Here is a 21,085-nt window from a genome sequence, read left to right as displayed (position 1 = left end):
ACTTCAGCCAGGTCACGATCTCGCGCTCCGTGAGTTCGAGCCCGACGCTCTGGGCTGATGGCTCGGAGCCTGGAGCCTGTTTCCGATTCTGTGTCTCCCTCTCTCTCTGCCCCTCCCCCGTTCATGCTCTGTCTCTCTCTGTCCCAAAAATAAAAAATGTTGAAAAAAAAATTAAAAAAATAAATAAATAAAACAGCCTGCATTAAAACATGAATAGACACTTCTCGAAAGAAGACATCCAGATGGCCAACAGGCACATGAAAAGATGCTCAACATCACTCCTCATCAGGGAAATACAAATCAAAACCACACTGAGATATCACCTCACGCCAGTTGGAGTGGCTAAAATGAACAAATCAGGAAAATGTGGAGAAACAGGAACCCTCTTGCACTGTTGGTGGGAATGCAAACTGGTGCAGCCACTCTGGAAAACAGTGTGGAGGTTCCTCAAAAAATTAAAAATAGATCTACCCTATGACCCAGCAATAGCACTGCTAGGAATTTACCCAAGGGATACAAGAGTGCTGATGCATGGGGGCACTTGTACCCCAATGTTTATAGCAGCACTTCCAACAATAGCCAAATTATGGAAAGAGCCTAAATGTCCATCAGCTGATGAATGGATAAAGAAATTGTGGTTTATATATACAATGGAATACTAGTTGGCAATGAGAAAGAATGAAATCTGGCCTTTTGTAGCAATGTGGATGGAACTGGAGAGTGTTATGCTAAGTGAAATAAGTCGTACAGAGAAATACAGATACCATATGTTTTCTCTCTTTTGTGGATCCTGAGAAACTTAACAGAAGACCATGGGGGAAGGGAAGGAAAAAAAAGTTAGAGAGAGAGGGAGGCAAACCATAAGAGACTCTTAAAAACTGAGAATAAACTGAGGGTTGATGGGGGGTGGGAGGGAGGGGAGGGTGGGTGATGGGCATTAAGGAGGGCACCTGTTGGGATGAGCACTGGGTGTTGTATGGAAGCCAATTTGACAATAAATTCCATATTAAAAATAAATAAATAATTCATTTGATAATCTCAAAAAATAAAATAAAATAAGACAGCCTGCATTATCTGAACTAAAGGGATGGAGACCTCTTCATGGACCTCAAGGTACATGGTGATTAGAAGTGGAGGGAAATGGGTTATCTAAAACTGTGCCAGAGCGTGATGGTATATGGAGGTGTGGAGTGATATCTACAATGTAGGATATAAGCTGGTTTCAGCGAAAGGGGAAAGACAAGAGCCAGTCAAGACAACCCAACCATGGTTGGGAAGGAGAGTCCACAGTTTAATGGCAGAACAGTCCAGGCATTTTCCCTGTACATGAGCCATGAGTCCTCCTCCTCACAATGACGAGTGAGGAGTTCACACGGCACAGGGCCCACATACTATTGCAGAAATTCCCGGGCACACTAACTGTTGGCATTGTTGTCTCTTGTGTTTACCTCCTGGCCTCATCTTGGATTCTCCTCTGACTGGAGTGATCCCGAAATAGTAGAATCCCAAGGACCACCAGAATCAAGCCAGCCATGCCCATGCGGATGAGATTCTCCACTGTGTAATCTTTGGAGTGGGAGTCTAGGAATTGAGGAAAAAAGAGGACACTGGGTCAGGGAGACAAAAATTGTCCTGATGCTGGATGTCCACTCAGAGCACCCGCCTCTTCTTGACAAGACTTCACATTCCACATCAGTCCCATGACAGGTTTGCCTACTCACCACTGTTGGGGTCTGACTTGTCCTGTGATGGGAGGATGGCGTCAGCTGCTTTTGGGAACAAATAAAAAGTGGGGGAAGATGAGAAGCTGAATGAACTCAAACTTATCCCCTGGCCTGTGGGTTCTTCTATCTCCCCCACTTCTCATGATATAACTATTATGTAGTCCCTAAGCATACTCTCCATTCTCATTGGATTATTTCTGTCTCCCTGTGTTTTGTGAATTGCAACTTTCTTCTGACTTTTTGGAGCAGAGCTTTGCTGTGCAGAAACACTTGAACCCCTGTATTCTCCTGTTCATTCTAGGTACAGGACCATGCAAGGGAAGTTGTAGGTGTAAAAGCTTGTATTTATTCAACAACTGAGCACCTAGGATCCATGGATGAGGGGTTGGTTTTCATGGGAACCTGAATTTCAGGTGCACAGAAGGTTGAAACTCTGGGACAGGTTCCCTTTCACTCTGTCTCCAGCAGCTTCCTTCCTCCAGGTCAGACTTTCAATCTTCGCTTGCAAATTCCTCATCCAGATGTTCTTTCATTAAATCATTCTTCATATAGGTAGGTATACTTACAGTGTGACACATACACACACATATGCAGATTCATAATATTTTCTAAATGGTGTTATCAACTTAGTGGGACATTAAATGGTATTTCTGCCTTGGATTGTGATTCTCTGTGAGTCTATGTATGCAGGTAGTTCTGAACAGTGTCACAGAGAAGGCCTCACTTGGAGGTGACATTTCAGTTTAATCCTTAATAGGAGAAGACTGAAGGGAGTCACATGAGGACCAGAGAAGGTGAGTCACAGGCTTTGGGAAGAGCAGGTCCCCAAAAAGTTCTAAGCATGCTCTTCAGTAAGGAATGAAGCCATGTCTGTGGTTGTATGAGGGTCTAGAAGAGAATAGGGAGGTGGCATGTAGGGGCCTGGTGACACGAAATGGACCAGGTGTGACAAGATAGATGAGGGAAGTTCCATCATCACCATTATCATCACCATCCCATCATCACCATCATCACCATAATCACCATCACTGCCATCATCAGCATCATTATCACCATAACTACAATCATGGTCATTACCACCACCATGTTCATCGTCACCATCATCATCACCAGCTTCATCATCATCATAATTGGTATCATCACCTTCATTATCATCACCACCACCATTATCATCATATTCATCACCATTACCAGCATATTCCACATCATCACCATCATTATCATCATCGTCATCATCACCATCACCACCATCATCACCATCACCACCGTCATCATCATCATGACCACTATCAAAATAACCACCATCATATTCAACATCATCACCATCATCATTGCTATCAACACCACCATCATCATGACTGTGACCACTGTCATAATCACCACCGTCATATTCATCATCATCAATATTATTACCATCCTTCTCCTCCTCCTTCAATTCCTCCTCTTTCACTTCTTCCTACTCATCTCACTCTTTCCTTGTGTTTCTCTCTTTGTCTGCCATGAAGAACTCTAGAAGCTGCTATAAGGGTTCAAGGAGAGAGGACTAATTATTTGATTTTTATCTTAAAATATAACCTCTCTTCTCTCCATATAAATGTCCAGAACCAAAGACATCACAGTCTTGATCTCAAAGTCGTAAGGAAGAGAAAATCAGTGGTGTTAGCAAACTGGGTGAGCAAAAAATTTAGGTAATCCTTCAACTATATTTTAACTGCTTTGACCTAAAAATGAAAAAAAAAATGATTTCAAAAAACAAAAACCAATTTCAGGTCACTGCTTTTTATAATCTCCATGTAAAAATTTTGAGTAAGCTTATATAATTCAGAAAGTAAGAATTAGGTGCCTGGGTAACTCAGTCAGTTAAGTGTCCGACTTCAGCTCAGGTCATGATCTCACAGTTTGTGAGTTCAAGCCCCATGTCAGGCTCTGTGCTGATAGCTTGGAGCCTGGAGCCTGCTTCAGATTCTGTGTCTCCCTCTCTCCATGCCCCTCTCCCACTTGCACTCTGTCTTTCTCTCTCAAAAATAAATAAACATTAAATTGAAAAAAAAAAGAATGAATGACATATGTCATCAGAGTGTTTGAATGATAGATGTCATAGAACAAGTCAAGAGCCTTCAGTGTATCTCACCATGGCCAAATTCAGGGAGAAAATATAATTGTTCATGAGATGTTCAGTTGTCTGGAGAAAAATTCCTTGTTTGTTGTTTAAAAATGATTTTTTCCCTAATAAGCCCCTGAAGTAATGGAAAAATAAACTGAAATAGATAAGTCAGTAATTCTATGCTTAGAAAATAGAAATTTTTGCTGTGTTTGCCTGAAAATAATTTGAGTGATAAAAGAAGGTATTTCCTTAAGACCTTCACATCCATCTTAACATTTTACGTTGATATCGGTATCATGTGGTATTTAATGCAAATAGAATATATGTATAGTCTTGAAATTAAGAGGCGAGATTTCAATTTTCTTGTGATGGATGTAATTATTATCAGTAAGTCAGAAGGGTTCCATTGAAAAATAATTGACTTCTTAGAAATATAAAATAAAAATTATAGTAAATAACGTTTAAAACCAAATAAACCCAAAATAGACAAATTAATAAAAAGATTTTTAAAAAAGCAAACAGGTGACTAAATTACTCCTGGGAGCTGTGTGTGGCCCCACTTGGTCTCGGTTGTGCCCCGAGTGGCACAAAGGCCCCCAGGTCTGCACAGGGGGCAACAGAATGGTGCCCACAGGAGGGAAGGCTCTTCTCTAGGGGAGTGTCCCATGGAGGCTGACACCAGTGTTCAGATTCTGAGAAAGAGGCATCAGGAGGTGAGTAGGAGGCCTCTGTCTACTCATGATCATCCTCATTCACCCACGCCTCATCCAGCCCACCTAACTGTCATCTCCGCTGAAACTGCAGAATCAGGGACACCTGGTGTGGAAGCCCCTGCTCTTTCCACCCTCTCCTGGGCTGGACCCTCCTCTTTGGAGGCCTCCAGATCCACACATTTGTCACTGTCTCAGGCTTTCCTAAAGGCTGGCTCTGAGCTGATGGAACTCAGAAAGGTCATCCATTCAGATGAGATTCTCTGCTGTGTAATCTTGGCTGTTTGAAGCTAGCGAATGTGGACAAAGTGATTGTTGTGATCAGGGCAGACTGAAATCATGCTGGGATGCCTGTGTGTCCACTGTGTCACCTGCATTCATTGACAGAATTTGAACCTGTCAGCCCAGTGCCATAATCAAGAATTTCTCCTCACTCATCTTCTTGGAGTCTGGCTTGTTTTGTGATGGGCTGAGGGTATCAACTACTCATGAGAGTCAAAAATAGAGTGTGGTTGAGGAGACATAGGAATGCATAAGTAATCTCTTCTCTCATGTCGAGGGAGTCCCTGAAACTAGCTAATGACAATCTCAACGCCTGGAGGGAAGCATCTCCAGCGTCTCATCTTCCATCTAATTAGGAGGCAAAAAATAAACATTTGAGGCTTCATTTTGCTCTGAGAATCAGGAGTGTGATGGAGTGAAAGTCTGGGTACCTTATCATTCCTTCACATCAGCCAGCTCCTTATAATCCCTGATTTGTGACTGTATTATTTCCAAAGCAGTTTTATTCTTTGACTATCAATTTATTCTTTTTGAAAATAAATGATGGATTCTACACCACACATCAGGCATTTTTCTAGGAGCGAGGATTACCATAACTCACATTGCTTCTAATTATTCAGTTTGTCATCTAGGTATGAAGACTGATAAGAAATGCAAAATAAAGATAAATGACAAAATAAAAATGCAGATGGACACATGAACAAAAATATAAAGATCTACAGATATGAGATAGGCTTTGATCAAATGATGACAGAAATATCAAGAAACAACAAGTACCACTCAGATGGGAGGAGAGAATAGGAAACATGAAATCTTATGAAAGATGTTTTGGAGGATGGCCTGATCCAGCTGACAATCGGGTGCTCACGGAAATTGGGGAGAAATCCAGGCTTTCCCCCCTTGCTTTCAAAAAATGTCAGTGGTTACTGAAGTCCCAAGAGAGAGGAATTCCACCGAATTTACTGACACCAAAGTTCAGAACCTATTTAGTCTTTTAAATTGGGGGTGGGATTCTGCCTTTGACAACTGAGAGAACAAACTCTCAGATCTGAACAGGATTTTGTCAATGTCTCAGTGAAGAGTGGCTGAACTGACACAACCTGCGTAATGACTTCCAGTGAACCCCCATCCTCCTGACCAGAAAATGAGAGACGCCCCTACTCTGCCCTTCATATTGTGGACCTATTTCCATAGATGCCATGATCCTCTTAGTTTCTAGATATCAGCACCAAGGACAGAGGCGGAGTCCGCTCTTTTCTCTGCAAAGGGGCTTCTTCTCCCTCATGCATTTCCCCTCACACTGACTACCACCCAGTGGGCACCAATGAGCTCAATGCTGCTGCACACATGAGGCCCCTCCCTTCACTTCCCACCTCCCCTGGCCCCAGGTCCTGTGGGAACGGCCCCTCTGTAAATATTCGAAGTGCAGAGGAAAAGCAAAGTTCAGCCTAGGACTGGGGAGGCTGTGTTTCCTCTAGGCTAAGAAGATTCTGTTCCCGGCAGACATGAGGATTGTCCATGGGGGTGACGCTCTGCAGATTCCTAATGCTGTCTGGAACAGGAAGGAGGCTGTGGGTTGTGGTCCTCATGTCCCCCTCAGCACCACTGCTCTGCTCAAAGCTCGTCCTTTAACTCATCAGTCTCCTCCCTGCAACCACCTGGTGCTGCCCCGCCCCTCTTGTGGCGGTAACACATGGAGACGGCATGGGGCTCCCCATCTTTTCCATCCCCTGTGGGGAGGGATCACCCGGTGGCTGATCCCCCTGTTATTCCTCCTCCCCATCCCATCCCAAAGCTGTCTCGTAACAGGGCAGTGACCCAAGTGTCTGGGTCCAAAATGGACACAGAGTCTGGGTTCCTCACCTGAGACCAGCAGCTCCAGGGGGTCACTGGGGTGTGACAACAGGTAGGGGGAGGTGCTGGATGAGGCGTAGCACCTGTAGGTTCCCTCTTGGTCTGAGGTCACAGGACTCATGTTGAAGTTGACCTGAGAAGGTGCAGTTGTGTCCTGCAGATGAATGTGCTGGGGAGGAGCAGGTGACCCCTCCTTGGACAGGTAGAAGGTGTCGAGCCAGATTTCCGAGCGACACTGCAGGGTCACATTCTCTCCCCAGGACACTGAGGGCCCCGGCTGGGCCGAGAGGGACGGTTTCCTGTACAGGCCTGCGGGAGGAAAATTCATGACCTGTATAGATCTGCTTCCCCCTTCACACACCCTTGACCCTGAGCTGGGTGATGACTGTCCTCTCTGCTGGGACTCTGTGTGCCCCGTCTCAGTTCCTCTTGTCTCTCTGATGGGTGTCCTTTATTTCCTTGGCCCTCACTGTCCGTTTCTCAGTCTCTTTCCGTAGACCACAGCCCCATCTCAGCCTCTGCTTCTGACTCTCTGCCTGGATCCCATCACCCCAAGGGGTGACCATGTGTCCAGGGCCCTGAACAGACTGGTCAAGGGGAGGAGGCTCCTCACTTGTGATCAGGATGTCCAAGGGGGCACTCGGGACAGACCATGTGGAGGAGAGGTTGTGTCCACCATAACATCTGTACTGGCCCCCGTGGGTGGGGGTCACACAGCCCAGGGAGAAGTTGGGGCTGGGCTGCCCATCTAGACGCATAGGAGGTGTGAGCCCCTCATCCTTCATCAGAGCGAATGTGTCAAATCCGGCTTCTGAATGACACTGGAGGGTCAGGTTGTCTCCAGGCTGCACCAGCGAGCCCGGCTGGGCTGAGAGGGTGGGCTCCCTGTAGGCGCCTGGATGGGAGGGGACAGAGGCACCAGGGGATGCACACCCCACGTTGGCCCCAGGGCCTGAGGCGAGGCTCTCATGAGCACCAGCCCTCCACCATAGCTTCCATGTGTCGTCTGACTTCAGGAGGCCAGTGCCCCACCCACTTTCTATCACCCCCAAGGCCCCACTGGGCACTCGGCTTAGGTCAGTCATTTGGGCCCAGGAAGTAGGTGGGGCAGGGCAGGGCAGGGGCCCCTCACCTGTGACCTGAAGGTGCAGAGGGTCACTGGGGAGTGACCACACATACGGGTAGGAAGCTGGAGAAACGTAGCACCTGTAGGTCCCCCCATGGGAGGTGCTCACGGGGCCCACAGGGAACAGTGCCTGCCTCTTCTCACGAGGGAACTTCAATTCCAGGTGTCGGGGCGCGTCAGCTCCCCCCTCCTTCAGCAGACGGAAGGTTTGCCATGGATATGGTGAGCTACAGGAGAGGGACACGTTCCCTCCTGAGGCCACCACAGGGCCTGGGATGGCTGAGAGGGAGGGTGGGTTGTACACTCCTGAGGGAGAAGGAGGGGCAGTGTTAAAGGGGCCATCGCCCCACGTACCCCAGTGTGGACAGTGAGCGAGAGTCCCCTGAGGCCACACTCTGTTCCCTTCCACCTGGAGGAGGGGCCCCAGGGGAGGGGCCAGCTTCTGCCTTACCTGTCACCACCAGGGGCAGGAGGTCACTCCGCTGTGACCAGCCGTTCCTGCTGTGATATTGACACTGGTATCGCCCTGCATTGTGCGGACTCATGAATCCAAGGTAGAAATTGGCCTTGTCGCTGGACTCCTGTGAGATCTCCATGGACGTGGGTTCAGAGGCCGTCTCTTTATACAGATAGTAGACATCAGCCTGCAGAGATGCCTGACACCAGATGGTCACAGGGGTCCCCCTGGTGACATTGGGGCTGGGCTCAGCCCTGATGGAGGGTTTGGGAAGGTACCCTGGAAAGGAGTCAGATGGGGAATTGCAAGGGTGCCCTTCTCCCCTGTTTCCCATCTGTCACCCCAAGGCCCCTCCCGGACTGGTCACCATCAGCCCAGACCCTCTGTGCCCCCCAGCTGCCCAGCGGGTTGTTGGGTGGAAACAGGAGGTCTGGGGAGTACTCACTTGCCTGTACCTGGTCCCACGGACCCCAACACAGCCCTGGAAGAGAGTTCCCTGTGAGAGTGTCCCCCCACCCGCAGGTAGCTGTTCCAGGCCCAGTCAGGTCCAATGACCACGGGGGTCACTCTCTGGCCCCCAGAAGTCCTGCCCCCAACATGCCTCCCAAGTCCTGAGGTCTCTCAGGGCCCAGGGCCTGGGGGCAGGGCGGGAGCCACCCATCCCTCCTCTTGTCCAGAAAGCTCACCGAGACACAGAAGGGCGGTGAGGGTCTGGGTCCTGATGCTGCCTCCCATGGTCCCAGCGGTGCAGACAGCTTAAAAGTCCTCAGAGTCCACAGGACAGACACATGCACAGGGTGTGACATGGCCCAGGCTCTGTGGTCCCCATCATGGGTTCCTCACGAGAGGCCTTACAGGAAGGGGAACACCCCCTCCGGGGCCTTGCTCTGCTCTCCCTGAAGGACGCCCGACAGCAGAGGCCCTGCGACCTTTCAGACCAGATGCGAGTCTCACCAGACCCCACACGGCCCTGCCGCTCTGCCTGTTCCCTGCCAAGCCCAAGTCCAGAGAGTGACTCTGGTTCCAGAAGCCAAGGTCGGGGAGGGTGGGCCGGACCTGGGAGCCGGCCGAATTTCAGTTCCAGTTCTGCCTGTGCCTCTTACAGAGGCTGTGTGATCTGGGTGAGACACCAGAGACACTTCCCTTTCCTGAGTTCCGTAAATGCAAATTCTCTTCCTTCCTTCCACCACCCTGTCAATCAACTAACATTTAGTGAGTAGCTACCACGTCCAATCATGGCACCAGGCCCTGGAGATTCATGTTCTGTAGGAGGATGGTGTTGATAGCCAGCAGTGTTAACACTCTGACTTTAATCTGACCACTGTGTGATGAGCTGATCTGAATTCTACATGGTGTTGTGGGTTCTTGGGATCCACTCACATAATCTCTGTAACAAATACATTCACAATTGAGTGGGGAGGGGCAGCGAGAGTTCTTTGTTGTTTTCATGGCCTTGGAGGTTTGGGAAGAGTCTGCTGTGTTCAGATGTGCTTGGAGAGTACATCCTGGGAAGACACACGTGTATTTATAACTCAGTGTGTGTGGTCTGGGGAGGGAGGGGGTGAACTGAGGTGAATTTGCTTGTGGGGAGGAGTGGGCCCTTCTGGGGCTGGAGAGGTTAGCTCAGCCTGGTGTCAGCACATGGAGGGCCATGTGTAGAGACATGGGTCTCACGGGAGGAAGGTGGAGAAAGGTGGGCAGGTCGTGTATGCACGGGAGGGTCAGTGACAGGTAGGTTTGGAGCCATGAGAATAAAACACTTCATCTGAGGTGAGGGTTGGAGTGGGGGCCAGGAGGAAGCTGATATGGTGGCTCCACCATGATGTCTGGAGTCTTTGACTACACTTCACTGTAGTGCTGGATGGGGTCATGGAAGAGGGTTCCAGGGCAAAACTGTCTGGGTTGTCATCATGTGAGATGTGGAAGCGAGTGAGAAATTGAGAGGTGTCCCACACCTGCCTCAGTTGACTGGAGGGCCCAATGGGGCTGTCATAGTGTGGATGACCCCAAGATGAGAAGGATGGAAAGCACGTTATCATACGGTTCAGCGACTCGCAGGGGGAACCACCCCTCCGATCTGGGCTTGGGTTTGTGGGTTTGCTTCTCTCTCACACACTTCCTCTCTCTGACTTTCTCTTTCTGTGACAGAAGCATCTTCTCTCCATCAAAACCTGAGTCATTCCTGCCTCCTCACAGTCTTGTCCCCCAGATATGAGCTCTTCTGGACTGTGGATTCTGTCTCCTGCTTCGCACAAAGCACTAGTTGGAGACAATTAATAATTTTGTTTTGGTTTGTTGGTTTGGTTTTAATGTTTGTTTGTTTATTCATTCTCAGTTGTTGGACATTTGGATTGTTTCACTTTTGCCTTTTGAGTCCTTCTATGAACATACTTGCCTAAGTGTCTGCTAGATTACCTGTATGTAATTCTGTTTTCTCTTTTGATTTGCGTTGTGGTAAGAGCATTTACTATGAGATCTACTCTCTTTACAAATTTCTGTTCCAGGACAATGTTGTGCTTTCTACCAAGGTGGCATCAGTGAGGTGGGATGGGCAGATAATTGGAAACAGACCTATTTGTAGACAGTTGCCCTAATCCAGTGTATTTTGACAAATTATTTCATGAGTCTGAGGTCATCTTTATAAGGGAGGAGATGACCCCTACCTAAGAGTTCTCTGGTAAAGACTCAGCAGTGGGGTGTGTGCAGCACCCAGTGCAGACCCTGGCACCTGGGACACATCAAAAAATGCTGATCTGTACTGTCGTGTGCAATAACCAGATGGCCTCTGCTCTGTGTGGATCTGGATGCATGGGTGGTGATCTGAATGATCAGACAGGGCTCCAAACTAGGCTCATGCTCTACACTCACCACACTGGTATTTGAACGTGGGGTACTGCCTGTTCATTTTCTTTCTTTCTTTGGAAAATGCATCTTTCTTTTCTAAAGTTTACTTATTTAAATTCAAGTTAGTTAACATAGAGTGTAGTATTGGTTTCAGGAGTAGAACCCAGTGATTCATCTCTTACATATAACACCCAGTGTTCATCCCAACAAGTACCCTCTTTAGTGCCCATCACCCATCTAGCCCATCTCCCCTCCCACCCCCACCTCCCCTCCAGTGACCCTTAGATTGTTCTCTGTATTTAAAAGTCTCTTATAGTTTGTCTCCCTGTCTGCCTGTTCATTTTCTATGCTGCCCCACAAATCATGTAGGCGACCCTGCCTCTACAGTTTGCTTTGTCTTTGATTAGCTCATGTTAGTTCACTACTTTTTTGTTAAGTCTCTGTGAGTGGAGTACAAAAGAGGAACTCTTTGTACCAGGACTGAGCAAGAGACCAAATTTACATAAATTAAAGGTGAAGGCAGACAGGGAGGATGCTGAGTTAATTTATTGCAGATTGCTGTGTATGTTTGTGTAGAGGTAAACTTTTCTGTCTGTCTTTCCATTTATAATCAATCCTGAATCCATCCATCCTGCCAGGAATCTATACAAAAGTTAACTAGATTTCACACAATGCTCCAAGCATGAATACTAAAGTATGTGCTAAATTCACATGGATCCTGTTCTCTGATCATTACTAGTCCTGGGAATGTTATGGGTGTCAAATAAATAATGACAAAAGATATATACTTGACCACTATGTCGTGTGGTATGTGGAATAAGTCCTTGGAGGTTGGAGATGATGTCACAGAGGATGAGGACTGGTCTGGGCAACAGGGAATGTTGACAGTTCCCACAGCACATGCCTCACATACTCTTCCAGAAATTCCTGGGCACATAAGATGTGCTTCCCAGACTCTGTCATTCTGATCGTTGCATTGTTCTCTCTTGAGTTTACCTCCTGGATGCATCTTGGATTCCTCTCTGACTGCAGTGATCCTGAAATAGCAGAATCCCGAGGACAACCAGGATCAAGCCAGCCATGACCATGCGGATGAGATTCTCTACTGTGTAATCTTTGGGGTGGGACACTAGGAATTCAGGACAAAGTGGTCACTGAGGTCAGGGGAGACCCAAATCAGCCCAGATCCTGTATGTCCACCCAGGGTGCCCACCTCCCCTTGACAGGACTTCATGCTCCATGCCACTTCCATAACTGAGACTTTCTCCTACTCACCAGTGTTGTGGTCTGACTTGTTTTGTGATGGGCTGGTGGTGTCAACTGCTCCTGAGAGCCAAAAAAAAAGTGGAGAAAGATGAATTTCTGATGAGACTTAAACTTGTCCCCCAGGCTGCGTGTTCTCGTACCTCCCCTTGTTCTCATGCTATAACTTCTTATGCAGTCATTAATTGATACTTTCTCTGTTATAGAAGGATCCTCTCTGTTCTAAATGGATTATTTCAGTCTCCCTGTCTTTTTTGAATTTAGACTTTGCTTCTGAGTTGGTTTGGAGCAGAGTCTTCCTGTGTCCCCCTAGCTCAGAATTTAGTGAGATAAATCATCTCTCAATACAGAAGTACTTGGGCTCTTGTATTCTCTGTGTTTATTCTGAGCACCTAAGCTGCCTCTTGTGGATAGGATAACTTGTATTTTCAACAATTCAGGACCTAGTGTCCATGAAACAGGGGTTGGTCACAAATATAATGTGTGTATATATATATATATATATATATATATATATATAGAGAGAGAGAGAGAGAGAGAGAGAGAGAGAGAGAATTCAGTGCATACAACATAGGTTGTGTTAATTACTTGAAATGCCCTAGGTAGGAAGGAGACATGTGTGAACAATGTCAGGGTGAGGGTTGCACTTGGAGAGGACATTTAAGTTGATTCCTGAATAGGAGAAAGAGGCTGAGAGGAGCAATGTGAAGACCCAGAGAAGATGTGTGTAAATAGCAGGTCCCCAGAAAGATCTAAGCACGCTTTTCAGAAGTAAATGAAGCCATGTTTGTTGTTGTAGGAGGATCCCAGAGGAGAATAGGGAGTTAGGGTGGGGGGGCCCTGGTGCATGGAAGATGGGCCAGGTGTGGCAGGATAGATGAGGGATGCTGCATCATCATCATCATCATCATCACCACCATCACCACCACCATCATTATTGGCATCTTCATCACCACCGTTATCATCATCATCCCCATTATCATCATCACCACCACCATCATCAATATTACCACCATCATCATCACCACTGTCCTCCTCCTCTTCTTCTTCCTTCTCCTCCTCCTCACTGTCTCTAACTCTGTTTGTCAATCATAACTCTGAAAACGAATGTAAGATTTCAAGGTAGAACACTAGTCATTTGATTTTTATCTTCAAAGACCATCTCTCTCCTCTCCATATAAATATCCAGAACCAAGGAGTCACACTTCTGGTCTCAAAGCCATAAAGAGCAGAGAAAATCAGTTTTGTTATAAAACTGGTGAGCACAAAATTAGGTAATCCTGCAAACCTATTTCAATCCATTTCACATAATATGCAACAAGATAAAAAAAAAACAAAAAAAAAATGCAACAAGATAAAAAATTATAGATCAGTCTAATTATAAATCTCCATGTGAAAATTCTACATAAGCTTATAGAATTCACAGAGTATGAATGAAGAATACACATCATTCAGTGGGCTAGTATGCAAATCTTTGGTACCAAGAAGTCTTTCAAATGTATCTCACTGGGGCTATAAATTTAAAAGAATAAGCCTGGAGTTGTACAAGCCCAGAAATAATTCTTAATTTATACTGAGTAAAGAATTTTTTCTGAAGCACCTGGGTGGCTCAGTTGGCTAAGCTTCCAACCTCGGTTCAGGTCATGATCTCATGGTTCACAGGTTTGAGCTCTGGGTCAGGCTCTGTGCTGACAGCTAGGAGCCTGGAGCCTGCTTTGGATTCTGTGTCTCCCTCTCTCTGCCCCTCCCCCACTCGTGCTCTGTGTTTCTCTTTCTCAAAAATAAATAAACATGAGGAAAAAAGAAAAGATTTTTTTTTTCTAATGAAACCTGAATGTAACAGAAAAATAGACTGAAATGGACAGGTTAGTATCACTATATGTATAAATATATAGTTTTTTTATGTTTGCCTTAAAATAATTAGGGCTATCAATGAAGATATTTTCTTAAAGCAACACTGAGTTTTGTATTAATGTCTTACATTGTCATCATTATTATATGGTATTTGCTGTAAGTAAACTTGGTGCACAATCTGGAAATGAAGAGGTAAGTTTCTTTTTTTTGAGTTTGATAAAATTATTATCAGTAAATCAAAGCAGATCAATTGTAAAGCAACTGAAAAGTGGAGAATCTGTACTGAGTTAATAGAGTCATAGAATATAAAACTAATTTAACCAAACCAGTATCGTTTTGTATATACTTAACTATTATCTAGAAAGTATAAAGAAAAAAATCATACTTATAAATGAATAAAGCAGTTGAACAACTTTTAAGCTTTGAGTGTAGACAAAATAATGAATAAAACATTAGAATGTGTCTGCATCATTTATAAACCTCATTTCTAAGCATTTGTATAAAAGAAAACTTTATAAGGGCAGCAGAGTGGTGCCCACAGGTGGGGATGCTTCTCTTTAGGGGATTGTCTCGTGGGGGCTCCACCTGCACCCACAGCAATTTCCACCTTGGCCTGAGCAGCTCCAGTCATGATGTGAGAGGGCTCAGGTGTGGGTGGTCTGCCCTCTATGACTGTCCCAGATCCCCACCTCCACCAGCCCAGCATCCTCACTGTGCTCCAAGTCAGGCCTGGACACCAAGCGCTGCCATCCCACCCCCTCTCCATCCTGTATCCCACACATTCTCCACACCTGGCTGGAGGCCTAAGAATTGTGGTGACAAGGGCTGGGTGGCTTTTAGGAGAAAATCCCACGGTTTTGTGTGAGATGAGGAGGAACTGAGATGCTAAATCGATGGGGATTTCTGTTCTCCATCGTACTGGGACTTCCTCTTGCCCTGCTGAGACCCAGGCCAGATGCACAAAATCACATGTACCTGCATCTCCCACACCTTTCTGAACCTTCCCACATCTGAGTCCCGGGGAGAGGCAGGACAGTGGGAGGCCAGAAATGGGATCACTGCTGGCAGCCCCCCCTCTTCATACAGGGAGCACCTTTCTTAGAAGCTCCACCTCTCGGGAGAGCTGAGCCCACGAAGACTCAGCCCCACAGGGCATCCTCGTCTGTCCTACCTGCCTTCCAGTTGAGCAGCTACCCTGCCCCTGCCCCTGGCTAGCAGCCAACACCCTGCTTCTGAGCCAGAGACACCAGGAGGTAAGTGGGTGGGACCTCTGCCTTGTAACCTCAGTCTGACCTCATTTCCTCTCAGGGTCGAGGGATCTAAGTCCATGCCTCTCCTCAGCCCTGTCTGAGACTGCAGGGGTGGCGATTCCCCTGGTGGGAGGTCCCGCCTATCCCAGCTCTCCTGGGTGGACCCTCCTCTGTGGAACTGCCCCTTGTGATAGTCTTATTGCATCCTGTCTCAGAATTTCCTGTAGACAGCATCCTGAGCTGGCCTTTCCTGCCCAGAGAGGACAGCAACAGGGAGGGACTCCTCACCTAGGACCAGGGTCCTGCCGTGAATCACCATCTCAGGGAGCACTGAGACCCCTCTCCACCCCATACCTCATAATCAAAGGACAGGGAGGTGAGGTGGTGCTGCTCCCCTAGCTGGGCCCTCACCCTCTCCCTCTGTCATGACCACCCTAGCCCTCCTCCCCCCCGCCTCAGAGACCCCGGACCTGGTGGTCGCTCTGGCATCTCTGAAACACAGGAAGGAAAGCCCTTAGACAGATGCCACTGTGACTCACCAGCTGTTGAGCTGGGATCTGTGGGTGGGGGGCTGGGGCCTCCAGAGGTTCCTGAGGAAAGAGGCAGTAGTTGAGTAGGGGACTGAGGCTTCCCTTAGAGACCCCGTCTCTGCTCAGTCTTCTCCCTCATGTGCCCCATGACCCAGCCTCAGAGCCCCTGGACATATGTAGCCACCCAGGCATCTCTACTGGAATCTCAGTTCCCCTGAGACACAGGATTGTTTCTGAGTATCTGAGAGGGTGTTAGATCCTCTGAGGGCTCTCAGAACTGATCTTGGGTGATCTGTGCTCAGAAGGAGCACAAACAGCCCAGTAGCACAACAATCTTGAGTTGGATCCTGTGGGAGGGGGGATTGGGGCTAATCCAGGAGTCCCCATCTCACTCAGACTTCTTCTACACCTGCCCTTTGGCCTCCCCATGACCCTCCCGCTGCTCACCTGGCATCTTTAGACCCAGGAGAAGGACAAAGGGTGAGCAGGTGTGAGAGGGTTTCTGTTGACCTACTGAGGGGCAGATCTCCCTTTGAGTGACCCTCTTTGGAGCGCCCCCCCACCCCGGCTCCCATCCCAGCCCAGGTAACTCTTGAGGACAGAGCCCTGAATAGATCATCAGGACACAGAGGGCATAGGGCCGGACTCGCTCACCTGAGACCAGGAGCTCCAGGGGATCACTGGAGAGTGACCACATGTGGGGGGTGTTTCTGAAATAGCCATAGCATCTGAAGGTCCACCTGAGCCTGGGGGTTATGGGGCCCACAGGAAACAGGGCCTGGAACTGCCCACTGGTGTGTCGCTGGGAGTCCAGGGTCCAGGTGGGTCTGGGTTCTCCTTCCTTCATCAGGACGAACCTATGGAATCCCATCCATGAGGTGCACTGGAGGGTCACCTTCCTTCCTGAGGTCATCATGGGGTTGGGCAGGGCTGAGAGAGTGGGTTTGCCATGGAATCCTAGGAGAGGAGGAAGGGACACGTTAAATAGGACACAGATCCCCCCACAGTATCCCCAGGGCTGGACTGTGAGAGGGAGACGCTCTGGGAGCAGACCCCCTCCCTGAGGGCAGAGCCTGGGGCGGGGACCCTGAGGGGGCTCGCACCTGTCACCACCAGCTCCAGGGGGTCACTGCGCTCTGACAAGCCAGCGGGGCTCCGATAGTAACAGTGATATTGGCCTGCATACTGCTCTGTCATGTATATGATGGAGAACTTGGCCTTGTCCCTGGGCTCCACTGCGGGTTGTCTGTCCCAGGGCACTGAGTGTCCATCTTTATCCAGATAGAACTCTGCAGCCTCCAGGGTCCCCTGACACCAAATGGTCACAGCGCTACCCCAGGGGACCACAGAGCCTGGCTCAGCCCAGATGGAGGGTGTGGGGAGGGTCCCTGGAAGGAAACAGAGTCTGTATCACAAGACCTTCCCCACCCTCAGTTCTTAGCTCAGCCCCAAACCCCCAGACGTCCCCTCTCCATCTGCCCAGAACTGCTGTCCTCCATTCCCAGCTGCCTGGTGGGTGACCCCGTCCCCAGCGAGGAGGTGGGATGGGACACCTGGGGACACACTCACCTGCCCGCACTTGGGTCCTGGGTTCCACACTCAGACCTGGAAGAGAGAGTCCCTGTGAGAGGATGGCCCCGAGTCCTGAGCAATACCCCTCCTCCCGATGACCCTCCTGTGCCTGAGGTCTTTGACTGCCCAGGGCCTGGTTGTGGGGTGGGTCCCTCCCAGACTAGGGCATCCTCTCCCCTCCTGAGATCTCACCGAGGAGGAGCAGGGCCGTGAGGGTGGGGGTCATGGCGTCTCTGCTTCTGGCCCTGGCTGTGCAGACGGAGGGACCTCAGTGCCCACAGGACAGACAGAAGCACAGGGTGTGGCCACTTGGGGGCTGGCCTGCCTGGTCATGGGGTTGTCACGTCAGCAGCCCCACAGGAAGGGGAACAGCCTGTTTCCAGGGGACCAACTCTGATGTCCATGATGGTGCAGCAAGTGGACCCAAGGCTTCCTGAGATGTCCCATCCAGGTGAGGAGATCAGGGCACATCCTTCCCTCCCAGAGCCTCCCTTACGGGTTCTCCTTCATTCTCAGCACATCCCCGGGGGTCCTCACCTCCCACGGGGTCCCCAGGCCCCAGAGATGCTGCAGGGGGTGTGGGTTCCGGCTCCTCTGCAGCCTCATGTCAGTGCAAACACAGCTGTGACATTTCTGCATGGCTCAGGTCAAGGTCACGTGGTGATGCACACAGAGGAGAAATATAGCGAAATAGAGAAGGAAGTAAGATTTCACTCTTGGCCCCAGATTTGGGTTTTCTTTGTATGTCAGCATTCATGGACTTCTCTATTTCCCTGTGACAGCGTCCATGCCCCAAGCATGGAAACACGCCTGTGAGTCCCTCCTGCTTCCTCAGTGCCCCTTGCCTCTGGGGCAGAGCCCTTCTCCCCATTCTGGGGGCCTGCCTATAAGATTTAGGGGACAATGCTTAGATTAAGTCCCCAATTTGTTGGGGAGAATTCTTTACTGAAATATTTGTCTCCTCCCCATTATGCATGTGAAAGGAGCAGTAATGTAATTAGATATTTGCCCCCATTTTTTACGTTATTTTACATCTAAGCGTACGTGGGAGAGCAAAGTGTGATATTCTTGTTACGAAATGTACGGGAATGCATTTGCTATAAAAATGTCTATACCAATGGTGTTTGTCATCCATAATTGTTTGGAGGCGCTCACAGTAAAAATTTGCTGGGCCCGGAGTGAGTTTTGTGGGATCATTTTAACCGGCAGTGTAACTGATTTAAAAGCTTAGGGGTGCCTGGGTGGCTCAGTCGGTTGAGCGCCCGACTTCAGCTCAGGTCACGATCTTGCAGTCCGTGAGTTCAAGCCCCGCGTCAGGCTCTGGGCTGATGGCTCAGAGCCTGGAGCCTGCTTCTGATTGTGTCTCCCTCTTTCTCTGACCCTCCCCCGTTCATGCTCTGTCTCTCTCTGTCTCAAAAATAAATAAACTTAAAAAAAATTAAAAAAAAATAAATAAAAAATAAAAGCTCAAAGGTGGGGCATCCGGGTGGCTCGGTGGATTACGCATCTGACTTCGGCTCAGGTCATGATCTCACGGTTCATGGGTCTGAGCCCCGCGCCGGGCTCTGTGCTGACAGCTCAGAGCCTGGAGCCTGCTTCGGATTCTGTGTCTCCCTCTGTCTCTGCCCCTCCCTTGCTCTCTCTCTTAAAAATAAACATTAAAAAAGAAAAAAGAAGAGGCCCAGAGAGCGCTCTCTCCGTCTCTCTCTACGTGCTCACAGCGAGCAAAGGCCAGGCGAGCACGCAGGAAGAAGGGGCTCCCTGCAACCCCAGCCGACAGCCCAAACCAGACAGCAGCCGTGCTGGCATCTTCCCTGAAACTTCCGTAGCTTAAACCACCCAGTCTGTGATCTTTGTTAACAGAAGCCGGAACAGACGAATGCAGATTTCAGTACCAAGAAGTGCGGTGCTGTGGGAACATATTTCCAAAATGCGGAAGCAGCAGGGGGCACCCGGGCAGCTCAGTCCGTTAGGCGCCCAACTCTTGGTTTCCGGCTCTGGTCATGATCTGTCTGTTTGTGGGATCAAGTCCTGGTTGGGGCCCTGTGCTGACAGCGTGGAGCCTGCTTGGGATTCTCTCTCTCTCTCTCTCTCTCTCTCTCTCTCTCTGCTCCTCCCCCACTCACGCTTGAGCCCTCTCTCAAAATGAATAAATACAACTTAAAAAAGAAAAAAAGATGCGGAAGCTTTGAGAGTGACAACGGAAAGAGGCCGGAGGAGTTTAGAAATGCCAAACAGAAGTATGGGCGGGTAAGTCCGTTCGGGCAGGACCTCAGGCCAAAATGAAGAACGAGGCCCTGGATCGTGGGGAAAAACGTGACCCCTGTTTGAAAGCGGCAAAGAACGTGGCTGAGCTGTGTCTTGACGTTTGTGGATGGAGCACAGGGCAAGCGCCCCACAGGGTCGCATGTTTCGCTGAGGAGACGCCTAAGCAAAGGGTTGGCGTGTGCCCGGAGCCACGCGGGTGGGGGCCCCCCTGAGACTCCAGAGCGGGCAGGTTGATGGAGGCACGGACTGTTGAGCCAGAGGACACAGAACAAAGAGCGGGAAGACTGTCCGACAGATGAGAGAGAGGAGCCAACATTAAGGGACTGTAGGAGCGGGCGTGCGGCCAGGGGACGGGGACTGTCCCCTGGGACAGCGGGAATGAAAGCCATCAAGTCTTCTCAGACTCTACGAGATGGGACGGTGGGCTTGTCTACAAACGTGTGCTGGTTTTCCAGAAGAGGGAAGAATGTCCCCCAAAGGCAATTCAGAGATCAGGCTGGCTCCTTGGTTTCAGTTTGGAAACTGCCTCAGTTTCCACAGGGCAGGCCCTGCGCAGAGCCTTGGGGGGTCCTCACCCAGAAGGACCACGCAGCTGTGCACCACGGAGGTGGTGCCGTGCCACGGAGGGCCTGGCGGGCAGAGCCTGGAGCCCAAGAGGGTCATCCTGGAGCCTGCCGATCTATGGAAGTTGCGTTGCTCCACTTCGAACACCGTCACCTCTGTCTTCTTTCTTATCGCTTCCTCAGGGAGTGGGAATTCTCTCTCCTACCCCTGCCCCGGCTTTGTACTCTGGAGGCACATCACTTGTCTGGCTCACGGGTTCACACCTGCAGAGGAATTCTGCCTTAGAAGGAGCCATACCCCGAAGCTCCCCCATATCTGATTTGTAAGATATTCAGATGCAACTCTGGATGTTAGATTTGACTGCTGATGCTGGAATGAGTGTAAATTTGGGGGAGGGGCGGGCTGTAGGGATGGAATGAATGTACTTTGCGTGGGAGAAGGACGTGAATCCTGGGGGAGGGACACAGGGTGGAATGAAACGGTCTGGGTGTCTATGTCCCTCCCCCCGCCAGGAATTCATGTTGAAGCCTTAACTCCCAGTGTGGTTGTGTTTGGAGAGGGGGCCTCTAAGGAATAATGAAGGTTGGTGAGATCATAAGGGTGGGCGGTCAAAGAAGGTAAGTGACCCTATAAGAAGAAACAGGAGGGCTCTCTCTCTCTTTCCCTCACACACCCACCGAGGA

The 21,085-nt window shown here is 49.1% G+C and overlaps 2 protein-coding genes across 16 annotated transcripts; both read right to left on the bottom strand.

Annotated features, from left to right (window-relative positions):
* Positions 1 to 1,265: 1,265 nt before the first annotated feature.
* LOC111558116 (leukocyte immunoglobulin-like receptor subfamily A member 6) lies at positions 1,266 to 9,459 on the bottom strand. Of its 6 annotated transcripts, none has more exons than XM_045045886.1 (8): positions 8,944 to 9,451; positions 8,703 to 8,738; positions 8,252 to 8,536; positions 7,807 to 8,106; positions 7,288 to 7,569; positions 6,684 to 6,983; positions 1,722 to 1,766; positions 1,266 to 1,581 (listed from the first exon to the last, which is right to left on the bottom strand). In XM_045045886.1, the coding sequence occupies exons 1-8, from the start codon at positions 8,990 to 8,992 to the stop codon at positions 1,445 to 1,447; spliced, it is 1,434 nt and encodes a 477-aa protein (XP_044901821.1). In that variant the 5' UTR covers positions 8,993 to 9,451; the 3' UTR covers positions 1,266 to 1,444. The 6 variants fall into 6 exon arrangements, with proteins under 6 accessions (XP_044901821.1, XP_044901824.1, XP_044901820.1 ...); XM_045045889.1 differs by having other exon boundaries at positions 1,722 to 1,769; positions 8,252 to 8,419; XM_045045885.1 differs by having other exon boundaries at positions 1,722 to 1,769; positions 8,944 to 9,443.
* A 2,170-nt stretch (positions 9,460 to 11,629) lies between these two features.
* On the bottom strand, positions 11,630 to 18,903 carry LILRA5 (leukocyte immunoglobulin like receptor A5). Of its 10 annotated transcripts, XM_045045891.1 has the most exons (8): positions 18,108 to 18,903; positions 17,763 to 17,895; positions 17,568 to 17,603; positions 17,102 to 17,386; positions 16,653 to 16,955; positions 15,939 to 16,058; positions 12,377 to 12,427; positions 11,630 to 12,138 (listed from the first exon to the last, which is right to left on the bottom strand). In XM_045045891.1, the coding sequence occupies exons 2-8, from the start codon at positions 17,794 to 17,796 to the stop codon at positions 11,945 to 11,947; spliced, it is 1,023 nt and encodes a 340-aa protein (XP_044901826.1). In that variant the 5' UTR covers positions 17,797 to 17,895; positions 18,108 to 18,903; the 3' UTR covers positions 11,630 to 11,944. The 10 variants fall into 10 exon arrangements, with proteins under 10 accessions (XP_044901826.1, XP_044901827.1, XP_023101814.1 ...); XM_045045892.1 differs by lacking the exon at positions 17,763 to 17,895; XM_023246046.2 differs by lacking the exon at positions 18,108 to 18,903 and having other exon boundaries at positions 17,763 to 18,054.
* Between the last annotated feature and the right edge of the window lie 2,182 nt (positions 18,904 to 21,085).

This window comes from Felis catus, chromosome E2 (genome assembly GCF_018350175.1).
Source record: "Felis catus isolate Fca126 chromosome E2, F.catus_Fca126_mat1.0, whole genome shotgun sequence".
NCBI classification, from domain to species: Eukaryota; Metazoa; Chordata; class Mammalia; order Carnivora; family Felidae; genus Felis; species Felis catus.
The sequence above is the reverse complement of the archived record's forward strand: the minus strand, read 5'-3'. Positions and strand labels throughout refer to the sequence as shown.